This window comes from Saccopteryx bilineata, chromosome 7 (assembly GCF_036850765.1).
Source record: "Saccopteryx bilineata isolate mSacBil1 chromosome 7, mSacBil1_pri_phased_curated, whole genome shotgun sequence".
In the NCBI taxonomy this organism is placed as follows: domain Eukaryota; kingdom Metazoa; phylum Chordata; class Mammalia; order Chiroptera; family Emballonuridae; genus Saccopteryx; species Saccopteryx bilineata.
Window position 1 is genome coordinate 48,144,938 of NC_089496.1, and position 18,452 is coordinate 48,163,389.

The 18,452-nt window shown below is 44.9% G+C and overlaps 1 protein-coding gene across 15 annotated transcripts in view; it reads right to left on the reverse strand.

Annotated features, from left to right (window-relative positions):
* Positions 1-18,452, reverse strand: part of PDE1C (phosphodiesterase 1C) — a 458,978-nt gene that overhangs the window by 69,574 nt on the left and 370,952 nt on the right. For all 15 annotated transcript variants that reach the window (XR_010726522.1, XM_066238369.1, XM_066238368.1 and 12 more), the window contains 3 exons: positions 16,838-16,954; positions 6,503-6,643; positions 1,688-1,788 (listed from right to left, as the gene is read on the reverse strand). Coding sequence is in view for 14 of the 15 variants with exons in the window: in XM_066238369.1 (XP_066094466.1) it covers positions 1,688-1,788; positions 6,503-6,643; positions 16,838-16,954 (359 nt within the window). In the remaining variant the exon portion in view is untranslated. The remainder of the gene's footprint in view (positions 1-1,687; positions 1,789-6,502; positions 6,644-16,837; positions 16,955-18,452) is intronic.

Here is an 18,452-nt window from a genome sequence, read left to right on the forward strand (position 1 = left end):
GTTCCACTAAACAGGCCGCTCTGTGGAATTCCTGTGTTTTTTTTTCTTCTTCTTTTTTTTCTTTTTTTCTTTTTTCTGAAGCTGGAAACAGGGAGAGACAGACAGACTCCCACATGCGCCCGACCGGGATCCACCCGGCACGCCCACCAGGGGGTGACGCTCTGCCCACCAGGGGGCGATGCTCTGCCCATCCTGGGCGTCGCCATGTTGCGACCAGAGCCACTCTAGCACCTGAGGCAGAGGCCACAGAGCCATCCCCAGCGCCCGGGCCATCTTTGCTCCAATGGAGCCTTGGCTGCGGGAGGGGAAGAGAGAGACAGAGAGGAAGGAGAGGGGGAGGGGTGGAGAAGCAAATAGGCACTTCTCCTGTGTGCCCTGGCCGGGAATCGAACCCGGGTCCTCCGCACGCCAGGCTGACGCTCTACCACTGAGCCAACCGGCCAGGGCAAATTCCTGTGTTTAAAGACCTTGCAACCCAACCACAAGAGGCTGCTTCGCAGCAGCCGGGACTGTTCCGTGTGAGGAGGAGGAGGGAGGTAGAAAACGAAGCAAATGGCTTAAGTGTCTTTGGCCGCTTCCATTCTGTCCAAGTCCCCCTTCCGAACACAGATCAGAGGACACTATCGTCTTCTGTGTGCCCCACAATTAAGCGTTGGGTTCATTAAGGACACGTCAACTGATTTATGAACGCAGCCTATCTGAACTGTGCACCTGCTCATTCAAGTGAAATCAGCAACAGTTTATTAGGCGTTAAACTCGCCCCTCCCCGCTGAGTTCTTTCTCTTTGCCTTGTCACCTCTCCCCAGATTCTAGCTTCCTGCGGCTCCCGTGTCAGGCCTAGCGAACCCTCCGGTCAGATCCTCCCCAGTTCCGCCTCTCTGTCTGAAGAGAAGGCAAGTTCTGAGTCCCGGAGAGGGGAGATGAGGTTTCACCCTAACTGCAAACGACCACGGCTGGTACGGCCTGCCTGGGGTTCCGTGCTGAGGGGAATACTAAGGGTAAATCTGCAGCTAGTAAGAAAAAGAAATACTCAGAATTGATTAGTGATGTCCGTGGCAGTCAGAGGTTCAGGGTGGATCTCTGGGACCCGTATTTAATACCCCCCAGAGGTCTGCGTTGACCTGTGCAGTATGCGAGGGAGGGCGATTAGGTTGCCCATGGAGAATGGCCGACACGAGACATCCTAGCTCCCCATGCCCCGAGCCACTGAGCGGAGCAGAGACAAAGCCAGGGAGACTGGGAGGAGCGCCACCTGAGTGAGCCCCAGACATCAGAGGGTGAGGAGGCTCGGTTATCACTCATGTCAACAAAAACACTCCCAGCCCTGCCCCCCCCCCACTGACTCAGTCCACAGGGCACCTGTGCCTCGCTGTACAGTGTCCCGTCTCCTATGACAAACAGAGCGTGCACAGTACATATATAAATGACAGCCAGCTAGCATTGGAAAAGAGAGAACAAGGATCTCCGTATCAGGTGTGAATAAAGCACGAGAGTTCGGAGCAGAGGGCTTCTGACCCTCTACGTCTCGATCGACGCGGACCAGGCTGATCCCTGGTTTAAAATTTCATTTTTCCGGTAACTCAGAATAGAGCCACCACGCAAAAGAAAGGCGGCCACGCCTTCCTGGCTCATAGAACTCTCTCCCTGCCCCCTCTCGTCTCTTCCGCAAACACTTCAGCGTCCTCACCGGGTCTGAATGTGGAAATTGTTGGTGGTTCCGGTGTGCTCGTAGTCGTGGATGGCAGCTGAGAAGATTATAGCAAAAATCTCCAGCTCCGTCAGCCAGTTCTGAAAGAGAGATTACGGAGCAGTTAGATAATCTGTCCCTTCCCCTGTCTTCCGCTTGCCGACGACACACCCACGTCACCGCCTCCCAGCCCTGCAGCTGGCGAGCGACTGCAAGGCATGTTTTCGTGTGGACAGAAATGGTTTTCCTCTTCTGAAAGGAGACCGGGGGATACGAGATCTGAACACGGCATGCCCAGCGAGGCTGGAAAAGCTAAACAGTAGTTTTATCTTTTTTCAAGAACACACACACACACACACAATAATATGCAGTCATTAAAAGCCCTTGTTGAGTTCTCTCTCAAATTCCAAATGAAGTTCCTACGTAGACACGGGAAAAAAAGATTTAAAACTTCAATACAATACCAAGACCTAAGTGTAACAGAAAACCTGATGTGGACAGGTAGAGAGAGAGAGAGACAGAAGGGTAACACCTGGCCTCCCACGTTGTGCTTGCTCGAGTTTGGAGACTCGCCCCATCCATGCCACCCAAACGGGCTGCAGTCCAGTGGTCCTCAGAGCGTGCTCCCGGGACCAGCCATGTGAGCATCACCCGGGTTACAAGCCACCGAGATACCTCGGATGCGTGCTCGAGTCCGAGAGCCACGCTGGGCTTGGAGCTGCCCCGACTGACTTCCGTCTGAGAGACCCCACAGAGTCACTGAAGCTTCCCCGTCCCTCTGTACACCATGCTGCCCAGTGTCCACGTGACAGACCATCCATGGCTCTGAGTGACCCCTCAGGTACCCTCTGCTCGCTTTTGTTACTAATGCAGCTGATGCTTATAAGTGTCAGTGCGGTTCATCCCAAATCCGGTTTTGGCCAACTGCACTGTTATCACAATCATGCAATTAAAAATGACCTAAGCCAATAAAATATGAACAAAAATGGAGTTGTTGTGTCCATAGAACCGAAGTGCAAATGCTACAGTCAGTCACTAAAACACTGCTGTCAAAATAGGGACGACAACTTGGAGAGAGTGGAAAACAATGATAAACATTCAGAGAGATTCCACACTCGAGTTTATTTCACGAGTGTCTCAGTTCCTATTTCACTTGAAAGCAATGAAACTATATAGAAATCTCAGGGGCAGGTTTAATGCAAAACACAGCTGAGAACCCAGACCAGCAGAATTCAGAAAGCAGCTTGGGGTCTGAATTAAGGATTGGTAAATATATATATTTATTTAATGTGATTTAAAAGATGAGCAGGTCATTTTTGGGGGGGGGGGTGTTCAGAAAACTGAAGCTGTAAACCCTATCCTGAAAGCAGCCACGGGCCTCCTCTTCGGGTCTCACTTTGTGTTAGGCCTATTTACTCATAAAAACCCATGCGGTCCACACAACCCCATCAGGTGGCACCGTGAGCTTTGTGTAGGTGAGGTCGCTGAGGCTGGAGAGGTGCGGTGACTTCCCCAAGGTCCCACAGCTGGTGGTGTGACAAGCCACACACTGTCACTCCAGAGTTCCTGCTCCTGTTCTCTAAGCCATGTTTCCTCTTGGTGCGCGTGTCTACTCAGCTTTGCATAAAACGATATAGGGTTAACCTTATATCACTCATTTTCTTGATATCTTCCATACATACATTTTTTTTCATGTCTCCTTCCCTACACCCATCCTCACCCGGCCGCCCTGACTCCCACCCCCCACCCCACCCCTCTCCGAGCTCCTGCAACGTGCATTTAACACTTTAAAATAAGGTTATGAATGGGAGACAGTGTACCAGCTAAACAAATCTGAAGCCCAGAGCGTCAGCCCAGCCCGAGGATGTCTGAAGAACTACATAATTACAGTTCTCACATCACAAATATCAGCATATAAATATCCCTCCCTTGCCCAGATATACTAAGGAGATCCTCTCTTAGGTGTAACCTTCTTCTAGTAGGCACCCAAAACAACAAATGATTATAAACAGGCATTCCGCAGAAGAATAAAACCATGGCCTTTAAATGTCACCGTAACACCCCGGCCTTTCAACAAACCCTGTGACTGCCTCGAATCAGTCTTGCTGTTTAGGGATAAGAGAAAGGAGAGATGGTATCTGGCAGAAGAATAAGAGTAGGAGAGGGGGAAGGAAGGGAGGGAGGGAGGGAGGGAGGGAGGGAGGGAGGGAGGGAGGAAGGAAGGAAGGAAGGAAGGAAGGAAGGAAGGAAGGAAGGAAGGAAAGGAGGGGGAGGGAGGGAGGGAGGGAGGGAGGGAGGGAGGGCAGGCATTAGCAAAATTCATTTCCTTCTCAGACTTGGCTGTCTCCCTCTTGAACCTAGCAAGGGATGGTGGCATTCTTCTCACACTACTTCTGCCACACCTGTTGTCCTTTAAGGACTACATGGGCCCACCTGGAGAATCCAGGCTACTCTCCCTAAGTTAAGCTTCTCCGATTAGTAACCTTCACCGTATCTGCGGAATCCCCTTTGCCATCTAATGTAACATATTAACAAGTGCAACAATTCATAAGAAGCCAAACATCGTGGGGCCCAAATTCGGCTTGAAAACCCTAATAAAAATCAGCACTCTTTAAAAAGGACACCATTTAGAGACGTCCTTAGTGTTTTTCCTTACATGATGATGTCATTTATGATCAAAAGAACAAGATGCACAGCTTTTCTTCCCTAAAAAAAAAAAAGTGAAAGAACAGGAACGGCACCTTGGCTGAAAAGAGCAACGCAAGGGGCTAAGGGGAGAGCTTCAGAGTTTGGACTCGTCTGACCTAAATCCAAAGCAGACAGGAGGTTGGAGTGTGATTCCCACCGATGCAATCAACAACCCTTCAATCAATGCTGTTCAAGGATTGTCCCTCAGAAGTGAGTGGAACACATCTGAGAGGACTCAGCGACTTCCAGGCACCTGGGTTAAGTAGTCATGAGGAACGCACACAGACGACAGTGAGTTGCTGCCACAGGGGTCCAGGCATCACCGTGCCAACAAGATGCTCTGATTCCCTGCGTGTCTTATACAGTTTATAAGACGGAAGTGATTTCAAGCACTTCCCCCCTCTGGGTTTGTAATGAAAGGTTAGAGTTACAATACGCTCTCCATTCATCAGACCGCTCCCCTCTGCTTCTGTAAGCTTGCAGCAGAAGAAGTTTGTTTTGAATTGCATTTCCGAGGGGGGAGGGTGGGAAGCAGTTTCTATATTTAAGGCTTATTCTGAATACAGCCTGAACTGATCATGAAAATTCAATGGCAAATAAGCTCACTTAAGAACAGCATGCAGTACACCATCACGATCACTGGCTGCTGGGATATAACATTTACGTTAATGATAACTTGCATTAGCATAAATGCTTGGGAGTTTTTCTTGAGGGCTAAAGAAAAAAAAAAAAGAAAGAAAAGCTGTGTATATAATCCACCGTTCTATCTCCATAGCACACGACACAGTAGGCACTCACTAAATATATGTTGGACGGAGAAGTCCAAAGTACACGTTCACATCTGCTTTGATCCTCACCACAATACTCCGAAGTATATCCCAGGAGGTTACTGCGGTGTAAGAATTCCAGGGGCTTTTCTGCCACAGGCATTGGAGAAGCATGGTGAAATATTTAAGTGCATGGCGTTAGAAGTCAGACCTGGGACCGAATCCTGGCTCTGCCACTCACTGTCTGTGGTGCCGCCATGACGAAATGCCACCGCTGAGGAGGTTTAACCCACAGACATTTTATTCTCTCACCGTTCCGGAGGCTGGAAGTGCAAGGCCAAGGTGTGGGCAGGGCTGGTCTGCGGACAGAGCGGCCTTTCCAGCTCGCAGATGGCCACCTCCTCATGGCCCTCACGTGGTCTGCCCCGTGCACGCACGTGTCTGTGTCCTCACCTCCTCTTTTTATAAGGACACCGGTCATACTGGGTTAGGAACCACCACTAACTATGACACTCGCTCTGTTTCTGGCAGAAACCCTTTATCACGTTAAACAGGTTCCCTTCGTGGTGCTTCTATAGTTCTTTAAATAATACTTTCAAGAAATCAGCTCTGTGCCTGACCTGTGGTGGGGCAGTGGATAAAGCGTCTACCTGGAACGCAGAGGTCGCTGGTTTGAAACCCTGGACTAGCCTGGTCAAGGCACATGTGGGAGTTGATGCTTCCTGCTCCTCCCCTTTTCTCTCTTTCTCTGTCTCTCTCTCTCTCTCCCCCCTCTCTAAAATAAATAAATAAATAAATAAATAAATAAATTTTTTTAAAAAAAGAAATAGCTTTATAATAAAAAAAGAACTGAAGGATGGTGAGAGGTTTGGGGGAAATCTTGCAAAGGGTTATCAACAACTCGTAACTGTTGAGCTTTCTTTATGAGGCAGACAGAGCACTTCACACTTTTCATACTTTCTTCCTGTCCCAGTACTTCAACAAGATAGACTATTTTTCACCATTCTGGAAATGAGGAAATCCTGACTCAGAGACTCAAGCAATGTATCATAGGTCACAGAATCTCATAAGTAATTAAACTGGGACTTCTATCCAACTACATCTAGCTTCAAAGCCCACCCTCCTTCCACTCTACCCCATTTTTAATTCAGTGACATATTAGGCCACCTCATTCAACATGCCCCCCCCCTCCGCTGCAAAGATAACGAATGTGAACAGGGCGTGGGGATAGTGAATAACCACACCCAAGGACTGTCTTAATCCTGATGCCAATTCTGAAGATTTCAAAGTGAAAGGTCATAGAGACCGACCATAGAGACCTAGCTGTCTGTGTAATGCTTGAGCGCCCACCCGCACTCACCGCGACCCCTGTCTTGTAGAGGAGGTAATGCACCGTCTGTGTGACGTCGGCGGCGTGCATTAAATTGTGGTAAGGATTTTTATGCTTGCTGTACCCCACTTCCAGGGCCTCCACAAATGAGACGAGAGCAGAGATGGGAATCTGAAACAGAAGAGCAAGGTTAATGGGCTGGCCATTTTCACAGGATCACCTCAGAGGTATCCCAAAGGGCAGAAGGGTGTGTGTGCATGTATTTCTCAAGCAAAGGGTCCAGTCTTTTGTTCCTTGAGAAACAAATGAGCACGTGCTGTGCAGTGCATCTCATTTATTTGTGACAAAGTATCAAGTACAATGAGATCCTAAGTCTTTAATGATTGCAAAACACAGGCTGCCACCTCCTAGAAAAATGTGTCCTTTAGGAAAAGTGATCGTATGTACTTAGGACCCACAAAAACCTGCCATCGCCAGAGACAAGATGGCGCTGGAGTAGGCGAACGTACCAGCATCTACCTCCCAGAACCAATGTGGATTACAAACTAATTTTATGAACTATCAACTGGAAAAACCAACTTTGGACTAAACTAAAAGGACTGTTCAACCCAGGAACGCTGAAGAAGCCACCCAGAGACTGGTAGGAAAAGCGGAAACACGGAGAGGGCTGCCCAGCTTCTCGGAGCAAACGGCAGCAGGGAGAGACTCGCGTGGCGGGAAGTGAGTTTAGCAGAGTGGAAAGGGCCCTGAGCCCCAGGAACAAAGCCCCAGCCTGCAGCCCCAGAGCCCAGAAGAAGCATAAGGACAGTATTTAGCTGGAAACAAGTCAGGATACTGTTTGTGAGAGAGTCTGATTTCTCAGACCTAGGATCCTTCTTAAAGGGACCACGCAGAACATCTCTCTCACAAACACTCACCCGGGGCTCCTGGAGACGGAGGGAGAGGGGAGAGAACCACAGTAACAGGAAGAGAGTGCAATCTAGGAGGCATAGGGAGAAACATTTTTGGGAGATAGCCACTCTAACCCCTGGGACAAGTCACTCCCCAAAGCTGAAGTGAATATTTCCCCCGGAAACAGCAATACCAGCAAAGGGAAGCAGGAGAGCAGCCAAACAAGCTCCCCCGCGGCATTCAGAGCGGAGTCGCATAGAAGGAGGGAGCTTTCGGGTCTACGGTAGTGAGCCTTAGGGTCCGAGCTGCAACGCCCCCACCCACACGGCTGAGGGCGCACCGGAGAGCGGGCGGCAGCGGGAGACAAAAGCGCGGTTCTGCTGGCAGGGGCGGAAGCCGGCTGGCCACCAGTGGGCTCAGGTGTGAGCTCAATCTTGCCCGGCTAGGGAGAAGGGGGCGTGCAAAAGCGGCTAAGCTCAGCTGCCGGCAGCCTGTAATCCAGCCTCCGGGAGAAGGGCGGGAAACCCAGAAAGGGTAGAAACCAGCCCCGGAGCAAGGGCAGAGGAGCACATCCCTGCCCGGCCTGTGCAACCCAGGCTTGCGGTCTGACTTGGTAGCAGGCTCCTCCCGCGGGGGTGGAGCCAAAAGCCCAGAAGAGGCGGAGTTCCGCTACGAAGCTGAGCTTGGGCACACAGCCTTTCCTGGTGGTAGAGCCAAGGCTAGCAGCTGTTCCTTGAGTGGGATCATCCTGCAAAGGCAGGGCGAAAGCTCGGAAACAGGCGGAGACCCGCAGCTGAGCAAAGGTGCTCGCCAGTGCCCTCACGACCGAGCATAACATCACACACGGGGCAAAGGCCAAGGCCACCAACCCTTGTGCACCCGAGCACGTAATCACAGCCACTCTCGTGAAGAGAAAATGCGGAGGCAGAGAAATACAACACAAATAAACCAAGAGAAATCCCCAGAAAAGGACCTAAGTGAATCAGATATAACCAAATTACCAGATGCAGAGTTTAAAATAATGATTGTTAGGATGCTCAAAGATATTAGAACCACCATAGATGGCCATTACGAAAACCTAAATAAAGAGATAACAAATATAAAAAAGGACATTGAAATAATAAAAAGAATCAGACAGAAATGACAAATACAATATCTGAAATAAAGAATACAACGGAAGGAATTAAAAGCAGGATGGATGAAGCAGAGAATCGAATCAGTGAGTTAGAGGACACAATAAATAAAGGCATGAAAGCAGAGCAGAAAAAAGAAAAGAGACTCAAAAAGTCTGAGGAAACTCTAAGAGAGCTCTGTGACAACATGAAGAGAAATAACATCCGCATCATAGGGGTTCCTGAAGAAGAAGAGAAAGAACAAGGGATAGAGACTTTGTTCAAACATATTATAGCAGAAAACTTCCCCCAATTAAGGCAGGAAAATATTTCACATGTTCAGGAAGCACAGAGAACTCCATTAAGGAGAAATCCAAAGAAACCAACACCAAGACACATCATAATTAAATTACCAAAGCTAAATGATAAAGAGAAAATATTAAAAGCTGCTAGAGAAAAAAAGACAATCACCTACAAAGGAGCCCCCATAAGGATGACTTCTGACTTCTCAACAGAAACACTTGAGGCCAGAAGGGAATGGCAAGAAATATTCAAAGTAATGCAGAACAAGAACCTACAACCAAGACTACTTTATCCAGCAAGGCTATCATTTAAAATTGAAGGAGAAATAAAAAGCTTTACAGACAAAAAAAAAACTAAAGGATTTCACTACAACCAAACCAAGGCTGCAAGAAATGCTAAGGGACCTGTTGTAAACAGATCAAAGGAAAAAAAGAATATAGCAAAAGAGAAAAACAGTTTTAAAGAAAAAAAATGGCAATAAACAATTACATATCAGTAATAACCTTAAATGTTAATGGATTAAATGATCCGATCAAGAGACATAGGGTAGCTGCGTGGATAAGAAAACAGGACCCATACATATGCTGTCTACAAGAGACACACCTTAAATCAAAAGATGCACACAGACTGAAGATAAAAGGATGGAAAAAAATATTTCACGCAAATGGAAATGAAAAAAAAGCTGGGGTAGCAATACTTATATCAGACAAAATGGACTTTAGAACAAAGAGCATAGTTAGAGATAAAGAAGGTCACTACATAATGATAAAGGGAGCAATACAAAAGGAAGATATAACCATTATAAATATCTACGCACCTAATATAGGAGCACCTAAATATATAAAGCAGACTTTGATAGACTTAAAGGGCGAGATCAACAGCAATACTATAATAGTAGGAGATTTCAATACCCCATTAACATCATTAGATAGGTCCTCAAGAAAGAAAATTAACAAAGAAACAGCAGACTTAAAGGACATATTAGATGAACTCGATTTATAGATATCTTCAGAACCTTTCACCCTAAAAGAGCAGAATATACATTCTTTTCAAGCGCTCATGGGACATTCTCTAGAATAGACCACATGTTAGGGCACAAAAGCGGGCTCAACAAATTTAAGAAGATTGAAATCATATCGAACACTTTCTCTGATCACAATGGCATTAAACTAGAAATCAACCACAATAGAAAAATTGAAAAACATTCAAACACTTGGAAACTAAATAGCACGTTATTAAACAATGAATGGGTTAACATTGAGATCAAAGAAGAAATTAAAAAATTCCTAGAAACAAACGATAATGAGCATACATCAACTCAAAATTTATGGGACACAGCAAAAGCAGTCCTGAGAGGGAAGTTTATAGCATTACAGGCATACCTCAAGAAGCTAGAAAAAGCTCAAATTAACAACTTAACCGTGCATCTAAAAGAACTAGAAAAAGAACAGCAAGTAAAGCCCAGAGCTAGTAGAAGGAAGGAAATAATAAAGATCAGAGCAGAAATAAGTGACATAGAGGCTAAAGAAACAATACAGAGGATCAATGAAACCAGGAGCTGGTTCTTTGAAAAGGTAAACAAGATCGATGAACCTTTAACAAGACTCACCAAGAAAAAAAGAGAGAGGACTCAAATAAATAAAATTAGAAACGAGAGTGGAGAAATAACAACTGACACAACAGAAATACAAAATATTGTAAGAAAATACTATGAAGAACTGTACGCCAAAAAACTAGACAACCTAGATGAAATGGACAAATTCCTTGAATCATATAATCTTCCAAAAATCAATCTGGAAGAATCAGAAAACCTAAACAGACCAATTACAACAAATGAGATTAAAACAGCTATCAAAAAACTCCCAAAAAAGAAAAGTCCTGGGCCTGATGGCTTCACAAGTGAATTCTACCAAATATTCAAAGAAGAACTAACTCCTATCCTTCTCAAGCTATTTCAAAAAATTCAAGAGGAAGGAAGACTTCCAAACTCCTTTTATGAGGCGAGCATAATTCTGATTCCAAAACCAGGCAAAGACAACACAAAAAAAGAAAATTATAGGCCAATATCCCTGATGAACTTAGATGCAAAAATCCTCAATAAAATATTAGCAAACCGGATCCAGCAATATATGGAAAAAATCATACACCATGATCAAGTAGGATTTATTCTTGGGAGGCAAGGCTGGTACAATATTCGCAAATCAATCAATGTGATTCATCACATAAACAAAAGAAAGGAGAAAAACCACATGATAATTTCAATAGATGCAGAAAAAGCATTTGATAAAGTCCAGCACCCATTCATGATCAAAACTCTCAGCAAAGTGGGAATACAGGGAACATACCTCAACATGATAAAGGCCATCTATGACAAACCCACAGCCAACATAATACTCAATGGGCAAAAATTAAAAGCTATCCCCTTAAGATCAGGAACAAGGCAGGGTTGCCCCCTTTCACCACTCTTATTCAACATAGTTCTGGAAGTCCTCGCCACAGCAATCAGACAAGAAAAAGAAATAAAAGGCATCCAAATTGGAAAAGAAGAAGTAAAACTATCATTATTTGCAGATGACATGATATTGTATATAGAAAACCCTAAAGTTTCAGTCAAAAAACTACTAGACCTGATAAAAGAATTTGGCAAGGTGGCAGGATATAAAATCAATACTCAGAAATCAGAGGCATTTTTATACACTAATAATGAACTGTCAGAAAGAGAAATCAGGGAATCAATCCCCTTTACCATTGCAACCAAAAAAATAAAGTACCTAGGAATAAATCTAACCAAGGAGATTAAAGACTTGTACTCAGAAAATTATAAAACATTGATAAAAGAAATCAGGGAAGATACGAATAAGTGGAGGCATATACCGTGCTCATGGTTAGGAAGAATAAACATCATTAAAATGTCTATATTACCCAAAGCAATTTATAAATTCAATGCAATACCAATGAAAATACCAATGACTTACTTCAAAGACATAGAACACATAATCCAAAAATTTATATGGAACCAAAAAAGAACACGAATAGCCTCAGCAATCCTGAAAAGGAAGAAAAAAGCGGGAGGTATCACACTTCCAGATATCAAGTTATATTATAAGGCCATTGTACTCAAAACAGCATGGTACTGGCATAAGAACAGGCACATAGATCAATGGAACAGAACAGAGAACTCAGAAATAAACCCACAGCTCTATGGACAACTGATATTTGACAAAGGAGGTAAGACAATACAATGGAGTAAAGACAGCCTCTTCAACAAATGGTGTTGGGAAAACTGGACAGCTACCTGCAAAAAAATGAAACTAGACCACCAACTTACACCACTCACAAAAATAAACTCAAAATGGATAAAAGACTTGAATGTAAGCCATGAAACCATAAGCATTTTAGAAGAAAACATAGGCAGTAAGCTCTCTGACATCTCTCGCAGCAATATATTTGCTGATTTGTCTCCACAGGCAAGTGAAATAAAAGGCAGGATAAACAAATGGGACTTTATCAAACTAAAAAGCTTCTGCACAGCTAAAGACAATAAGAACAGAATAAAAAGACAAACTACACAATGGGAGAATATATTTGACATAGCGTCTGATAAGGGGTTAATAACCAAAATTTATAAAGAACTTGTAAAACTTAATACCAGGAAGACAAACAATCCAATCCAAAAATGGGCAAAAGAAATGAATAGACATTTCTCCAAAGAGGACACACAGATGGCCAATAGGCATATGAAAAAATGTTCAACATCATTAATGATTAGAGAAATGCAAATTAAAACCACAATGAGATATCACCTCACACCAGTCAGAATGGCGCTCATCAATAAAACAACACAGAATAAGTGCTGGCGAGGATGTGGAGAAAAGGGAACCCTCCTGCACTGCTGGTGGGAATGCAGACTGGTGCAGCCACTGTGGAAAACAGTATGGAGATACCTCAAGAAATTAAAAATCGAACTGCCTTTTAACCCAGCTATACCACTGTTAGGAATATACCCCAAGAGCACCATAGCACTGTTTGAAAAGAAGAAATGCACCCCCATGTTTATGGCAGCATTGTTCACAATAGCAAAGATTTGGAAACAGCCCAAGTGTCCATCAGAGGATGATTGGATTAAAAAGCTTTGGTATATATATACTATGGAATACTACTCAGCCATAAGAAATGATGACATAGGATCTTTTACAACAACATGGATGGGCCTTGATAACATTATACTGAGTGAAAGAAGTAAATCAGAAAAAACTAAGAACTCTATGTTTCCACATATAGGTGGGACATAAAGATGAGACTCAGAGACATGAACAACAGTGTTGGGGTTACAGGGTGGGGGGAGGAGAGGGAGGGGGTTGGGGGAGGGGAGGGGCACAAAGATCATGGCTTTTCAGCATTGGCCATATTCCCCCCTTAATCTATAGACAGACAGCAAATATCTATGTATGGTGTTCCCACTATAAAGACTGCTGTCTTAGGGACAAATGCTGACAAACTATTTCAGCAGTTCCTCCTTCTTCAAAGACTTATATGTAAACATAGAGCTCCATGTTTCATAGGACATACTCAAGCTCACTCCATGCTTCCTGGTGCTTTAGCACAAGGGAATGCCCCCCCTCTTTTTTCTTTTTTTTTGTATTTTTTTTTGTATTTTTTCTTTTATTTATTTATTTTTTGTATATTTCTGAGGATGGGGATGGGGAGGCAAGCAGACAGACTCCTGCATGCGCCTGACTAGGATCCACCTGGCATGCCTACCGGGGGGAATGCTCTGCCCATCTGGGATGTTGCTCTGTTACAACCGGAGTCATTCTAGCAACTAGGGCGGAGGCCATGGGGCCATCCTTAGTGCCCAGGGTGGATTTGCTCCGGTGGAGCCTTGGCTGTGGGCGGGAGGAGAGGGACCGGGAGGGGGGGAGAGGGGGAGGGGTGGAGAGGTAGATGGGCGCTTCTCCTGTGTGCTCTGGCCGGGAATCGAACCCGGGAATCCTGCACACCAGGCCAATGACTCCGACGGGTCTACCATATCATGCTTTTTACTTAAAAAAAAAAAAAAATTTACATTTCTTTTGAAAGCTGATGAACAGGAGACACCAAATCTACCTTCTTTATTAGATCTAGCTAATAACACTGTTCTGTCTTTTTTCCAAATAGCTCCAGATATATGGAAAAGATGTATATAGGCGGATGGGGATCCTCAAACCCCTCAGCGAGATCTTCTGAGAATGGCTTTTAAGATACCTAGAGGCAGAAAAAGCCCAATAGAGATCAGGAGGAACTACCAGCTTTTAGGATACACCCTTAAAGGCTCCAGCACCCCAAAGGGGTCTCATAGGATGCCATCTGGGTCCTGCTTCAATAGTGGAAAGGAAGGTCATTGAGCTAAAGCCTGCCAGGCTTACACACCTCTGCTGTGAGGAAACAGGGACACTGGAAGGTGGGCTTCCCCCTCGCTCCTCTAAGGGAGGGTTCAGTCTCTTCCAGGCCTGCTCCAGCCACCTATGACCTAACCTTGCCCAGAATGCTGGGGTTTGCCACTGAAGGCTGAAGGTGCCCAGGGCCGTCGACCCCATCTACGACACTGTGGACGAGCTTAGGGTATTTCTTCCAAGAAGCAGGTAAATTCTTCTCTCATTTGCACAAGGGCCACTTAACTATGTTTTGCCTGAATAGTCAGGTTCTTTATTCTTCCCTCAAAGATCTCTGTTGTGGGTGTTGATAGTCCTATTTTCTGCTGCTTTGCTTAATATATAGTGTTTCCTTTATTCCTCCTACCTCAATGCCCCACTCATATTTCAGGCTGGGACCTACTCTTAATTTAGAGCTCTCTTTTCTCCTTTTGCCAACTTGTATTATGAATTTACCTTTGCCACCCAGCTTAGTGTATCCCAAGGTCCTCTTTACCAGGCCACAGTCACAGAGCTCCAGGGAAAAGCAACCTGGTCTCAACTATCCAGGCAGAGGAGAACAGAAGCTCCATATCCACGCATGCTGCAAATGGCTTTTTCCAGTCTACCTGAATCATTACCAGCTAGAAGCAGCGGTCATTGGGACTTGGACATGAGCTGCAAAGTATAGAATGGTGACAACAATTCCAGTGCCATACGGACTTTTCCTGTGGGGAACTTTCCTGGACTCCTGCTCCCTGTGACAGCTCCTAACAGACTGAACTGTGGTTGGGTTGCATTTTTCAGGGATTTGGCATGGTGAGGGGGCCAACTTGGACTTGGGGAACATGTTAAGGACACTACTCATTTATGGATTCTTGCTGTATTGGCCAAGAGTTTGCTTAAAGGCTTTTAATCACTGTAAAAAAAATAGAGGACTAGATGAAGAAGATGGGGCACATATACACCATGATATATTATTCAGCTAGGAGAAATGGTGACATTGGATCACTTATAGCGGAATGGTGGAGTCTTGGTAGCATTGTGCGGAGTGAAATAAGCGAATCAGAAAAAAACAGGAACTGCAGGATTCCATACATTAGTGGGACATAAAAGCGAGACTGAGAGGCATGAACAGGAGTGTGGAGGCTATGGGGGGTGGGGGGAGGGAAGGAGGGAGAGGGGGAGGGAGAGGGGAGGGGAGGGGAGGGGTACAGAGAGAACTGGATGGAGGGTGGCAGAGGACGATCTCTCTTTGGGTGATGGGTATGCAACATAACTAAATGACAAGATAACCTGGAAATGTTTTCTTTGAATGTATGTACCCTGATTTATTGATGTCACCCCATTAAAATAAAAATTTATTTATATATATAAAAAAAAACAAAAAAAAAAACCTGCCATCGTCTGTCATATATGGGATCAGAAACAACCTGTGCTCTTGTGTCTATTACCTGACAATTTATTGTAGGTGTCTTGCAATTTGGAATAGTATTTTCGATTAGCCTAATTGCTTTTCTGTCTCGAATACATATAACATTCTTTTTCTGTGTCGCAGACAGAGAAGGACAATTACAAAGTGTCTGTAGAAAATAAGAGAACCCTTAAAACAATCATGTGTGTCCAGTTTTCTGGACCAATGCCTTGGTCTGGGGTACATTATCAAGTTCAAGGCTGGGGGAAAGGAAGGTGTGTGTGCTCCAGGAGACAAAAGATCACGTTAATAAGAAGAAATAAGGAAAACTCTCCTGCGATGCTTGGTGGGAGTCCATGACATGCTCTTCCCGGGGAACAGTCTTTCATTCTTCGACTTTAAAATGTTAAATGTTGGCATTCCAATGTCAGAGGTAAATCTTCCATTTTGATAATGAAGCTCTAAGAATCCCAGGTGCTTGGGGCTGTTGGTGAGAGATCTCTGGACCCCTAAAAAGCCAGGTGAAGTTCGGGGTGTGCACGGAGCTTTGCTCTGAGAAAGTGTCTCAGGCATTTGCCGGGTTTTTCCAACAGGCTTCTGGTGCAGAAGAACTTAAGGACCACTGCCATAAAGTATTCGTGATTAAGTAAGAAACACACCTCCACCAGGCGACCTGCAGCACCCAGCCCGACCTCCAACACTGAGAACAATTCATGCTCTTTACTGTGAGCTGAAGAACTCATCTGAAGCATGAATGGCTGGGCAATACCGACGATCTGTCACAGATGATAAGTGAGAGGGTCTGTCTGCACTAGAGTCAAGTGGTGGGAGAAAGAGTTTGCAGAGACAGCCGCGCATTCTGTCTCCATCGCTGTCTCCATCACTGTCTCCATTGCTGACTCCATCACTGTCTCCGTGCTGCTGGTAGGAGATCGCACATGAATCAGGCTGAAACGTGATCAGTGGGCAGAGCCGCTGGGAGCTCTGCTTGTTCAGGATCTGGGTAATGCTTCTAGGAAGACCGGGATCTAAATGCATGGCTCCCACTTCCCCTCCCCCAGGCCGGGGACTATGGAACAGTTCCCGCCATAGAGGAATTCATGGCAGCAACGGTCTGGACGAAGCATCCCAAGTCACCAGTTTTGGGTCTATAGTAAAGCGATTCTCTTGCCCTTAGCTGCCGAGTCATGCAAGGATAGATCAATGTTTCGTTTTGTTTTGTTTTGTTTTGTTTTGTTTTTAATTAGGCACTGACCTTGAAACGGCTGATCAGATCATAGCGCGTGAGTAATTCATAGAAAATGAATTTCAGTGCATGGTCCCCGCTGGCTTCATTGAGGGAAAAGACATCAAAAGACCACTTGTCCACATCCTGCAGGACCGAGCAGGGAGAAAGAACACATTAGCCCACAACTGCTTACACTACTACTGATTTCTCCCTGGGGAGTCAACCTGCAGCCCTGACCCGGGATTACACAGCCCAAGACTCTAATGCCCTTTCTACCCGCAAACTTTTTCCAATCTGGCAGAAACACACACGACATAGAACACAAAATAGTGTCGCTTCTGCCCAAACTGCTGAGCTGAACCCAAGGAGAAAGCCTTCATTTCATGGGTCAGAAGGATGTCACTGCTTCCAGAGTCACTGATCTGGGGACCTGGTCCTCAAATATATACGTCACTTTACTGAAAATAGTAAGACTAAGCAAAACCGAACACATACCTCATATATTGTTTTTGAAGTTCAAAGCCTTTTTCGTTTATTAATTGCTACTCCAAAATATATGTAAACACTATCTGATGAGTCTTTGACTTACAACCAGCTATTGAGAAACAAACGTGTTTAAACAATAGTGAAAGTGACTTCATTGTTTCTCATTGTGACAGAGTGTCACTTTCCGTAAAGAATGTACTGCTGTGAGCCTGACCACAAGGACCCATGTGAGACCACACTGAGCCCAGGCAAGGTATCAGGTGGTGCCCTGGAAGAGACCTTGGCTGTCAGGAACCGGCTGAGTAGTTACCCCTTCAGCCTGGCTGTATCCCAGCTTCATCCATCATTCCAATCCTGTCCCTCTCCATACATCCCAACCGTCAAGATCATCCCAAGGTCATCCGGGGTCTATCTCATGGATTCCCCGGCACAGAAAAACAGAACCGTGTGTAGGGAAAGCCAAACTCCTCCAAAAGGGTCTCAAACTGAATGGCTTCAATTCACACCAACGATAAACTCACCTCAGTTTTCCATAATTTCTCCTCCATTATAATAACTAAAGAAATAGTGACAAGTATTGAACATATATTTTGTGTGTGCCAGGCACAGGATAAGGTACTTATATACATGTATAAATTGTCACAGTTCTAGAAATAGGTGTTCCTTTCCCCAGACTTACAAATGGCAACCTCAGAGAGATAATGTATCTAATGCCATTCAGTAGCAGAACTAGGTAGTAACTACAGTGACACCACCTAGTGACATCATTGCCAGTAGATGACATTATAAACTCCATGAAAATATGCTGTGAGCCAGGCCTTATGCCCTAAATACCCCAATAGGGCCCAGGCCACAGACTGTGGGGCCATTTAAGATGAACCCAAGACCAGAAGCTTCACCTTGATTACTATAATTGGTAATTGGTATTGCTGTGACATCTATTCTCTGACCATTAGTCCTAAAGAAAGTTCTCTGACAACTCAGTAGGTGGGACAACACTTTGTCACATCTGATAATTTTCAGTCTTATTCTCCAGAATGAAAATTAAAAAAAGAGAGAAAGAAAGGCTATTACTAGAAAGAAAGAGATTAGCATAGTAAGAAGTCAAGATTTATCCTGAATATTAATATTTAGAGAAAAGGGAGGACAAGTAAAC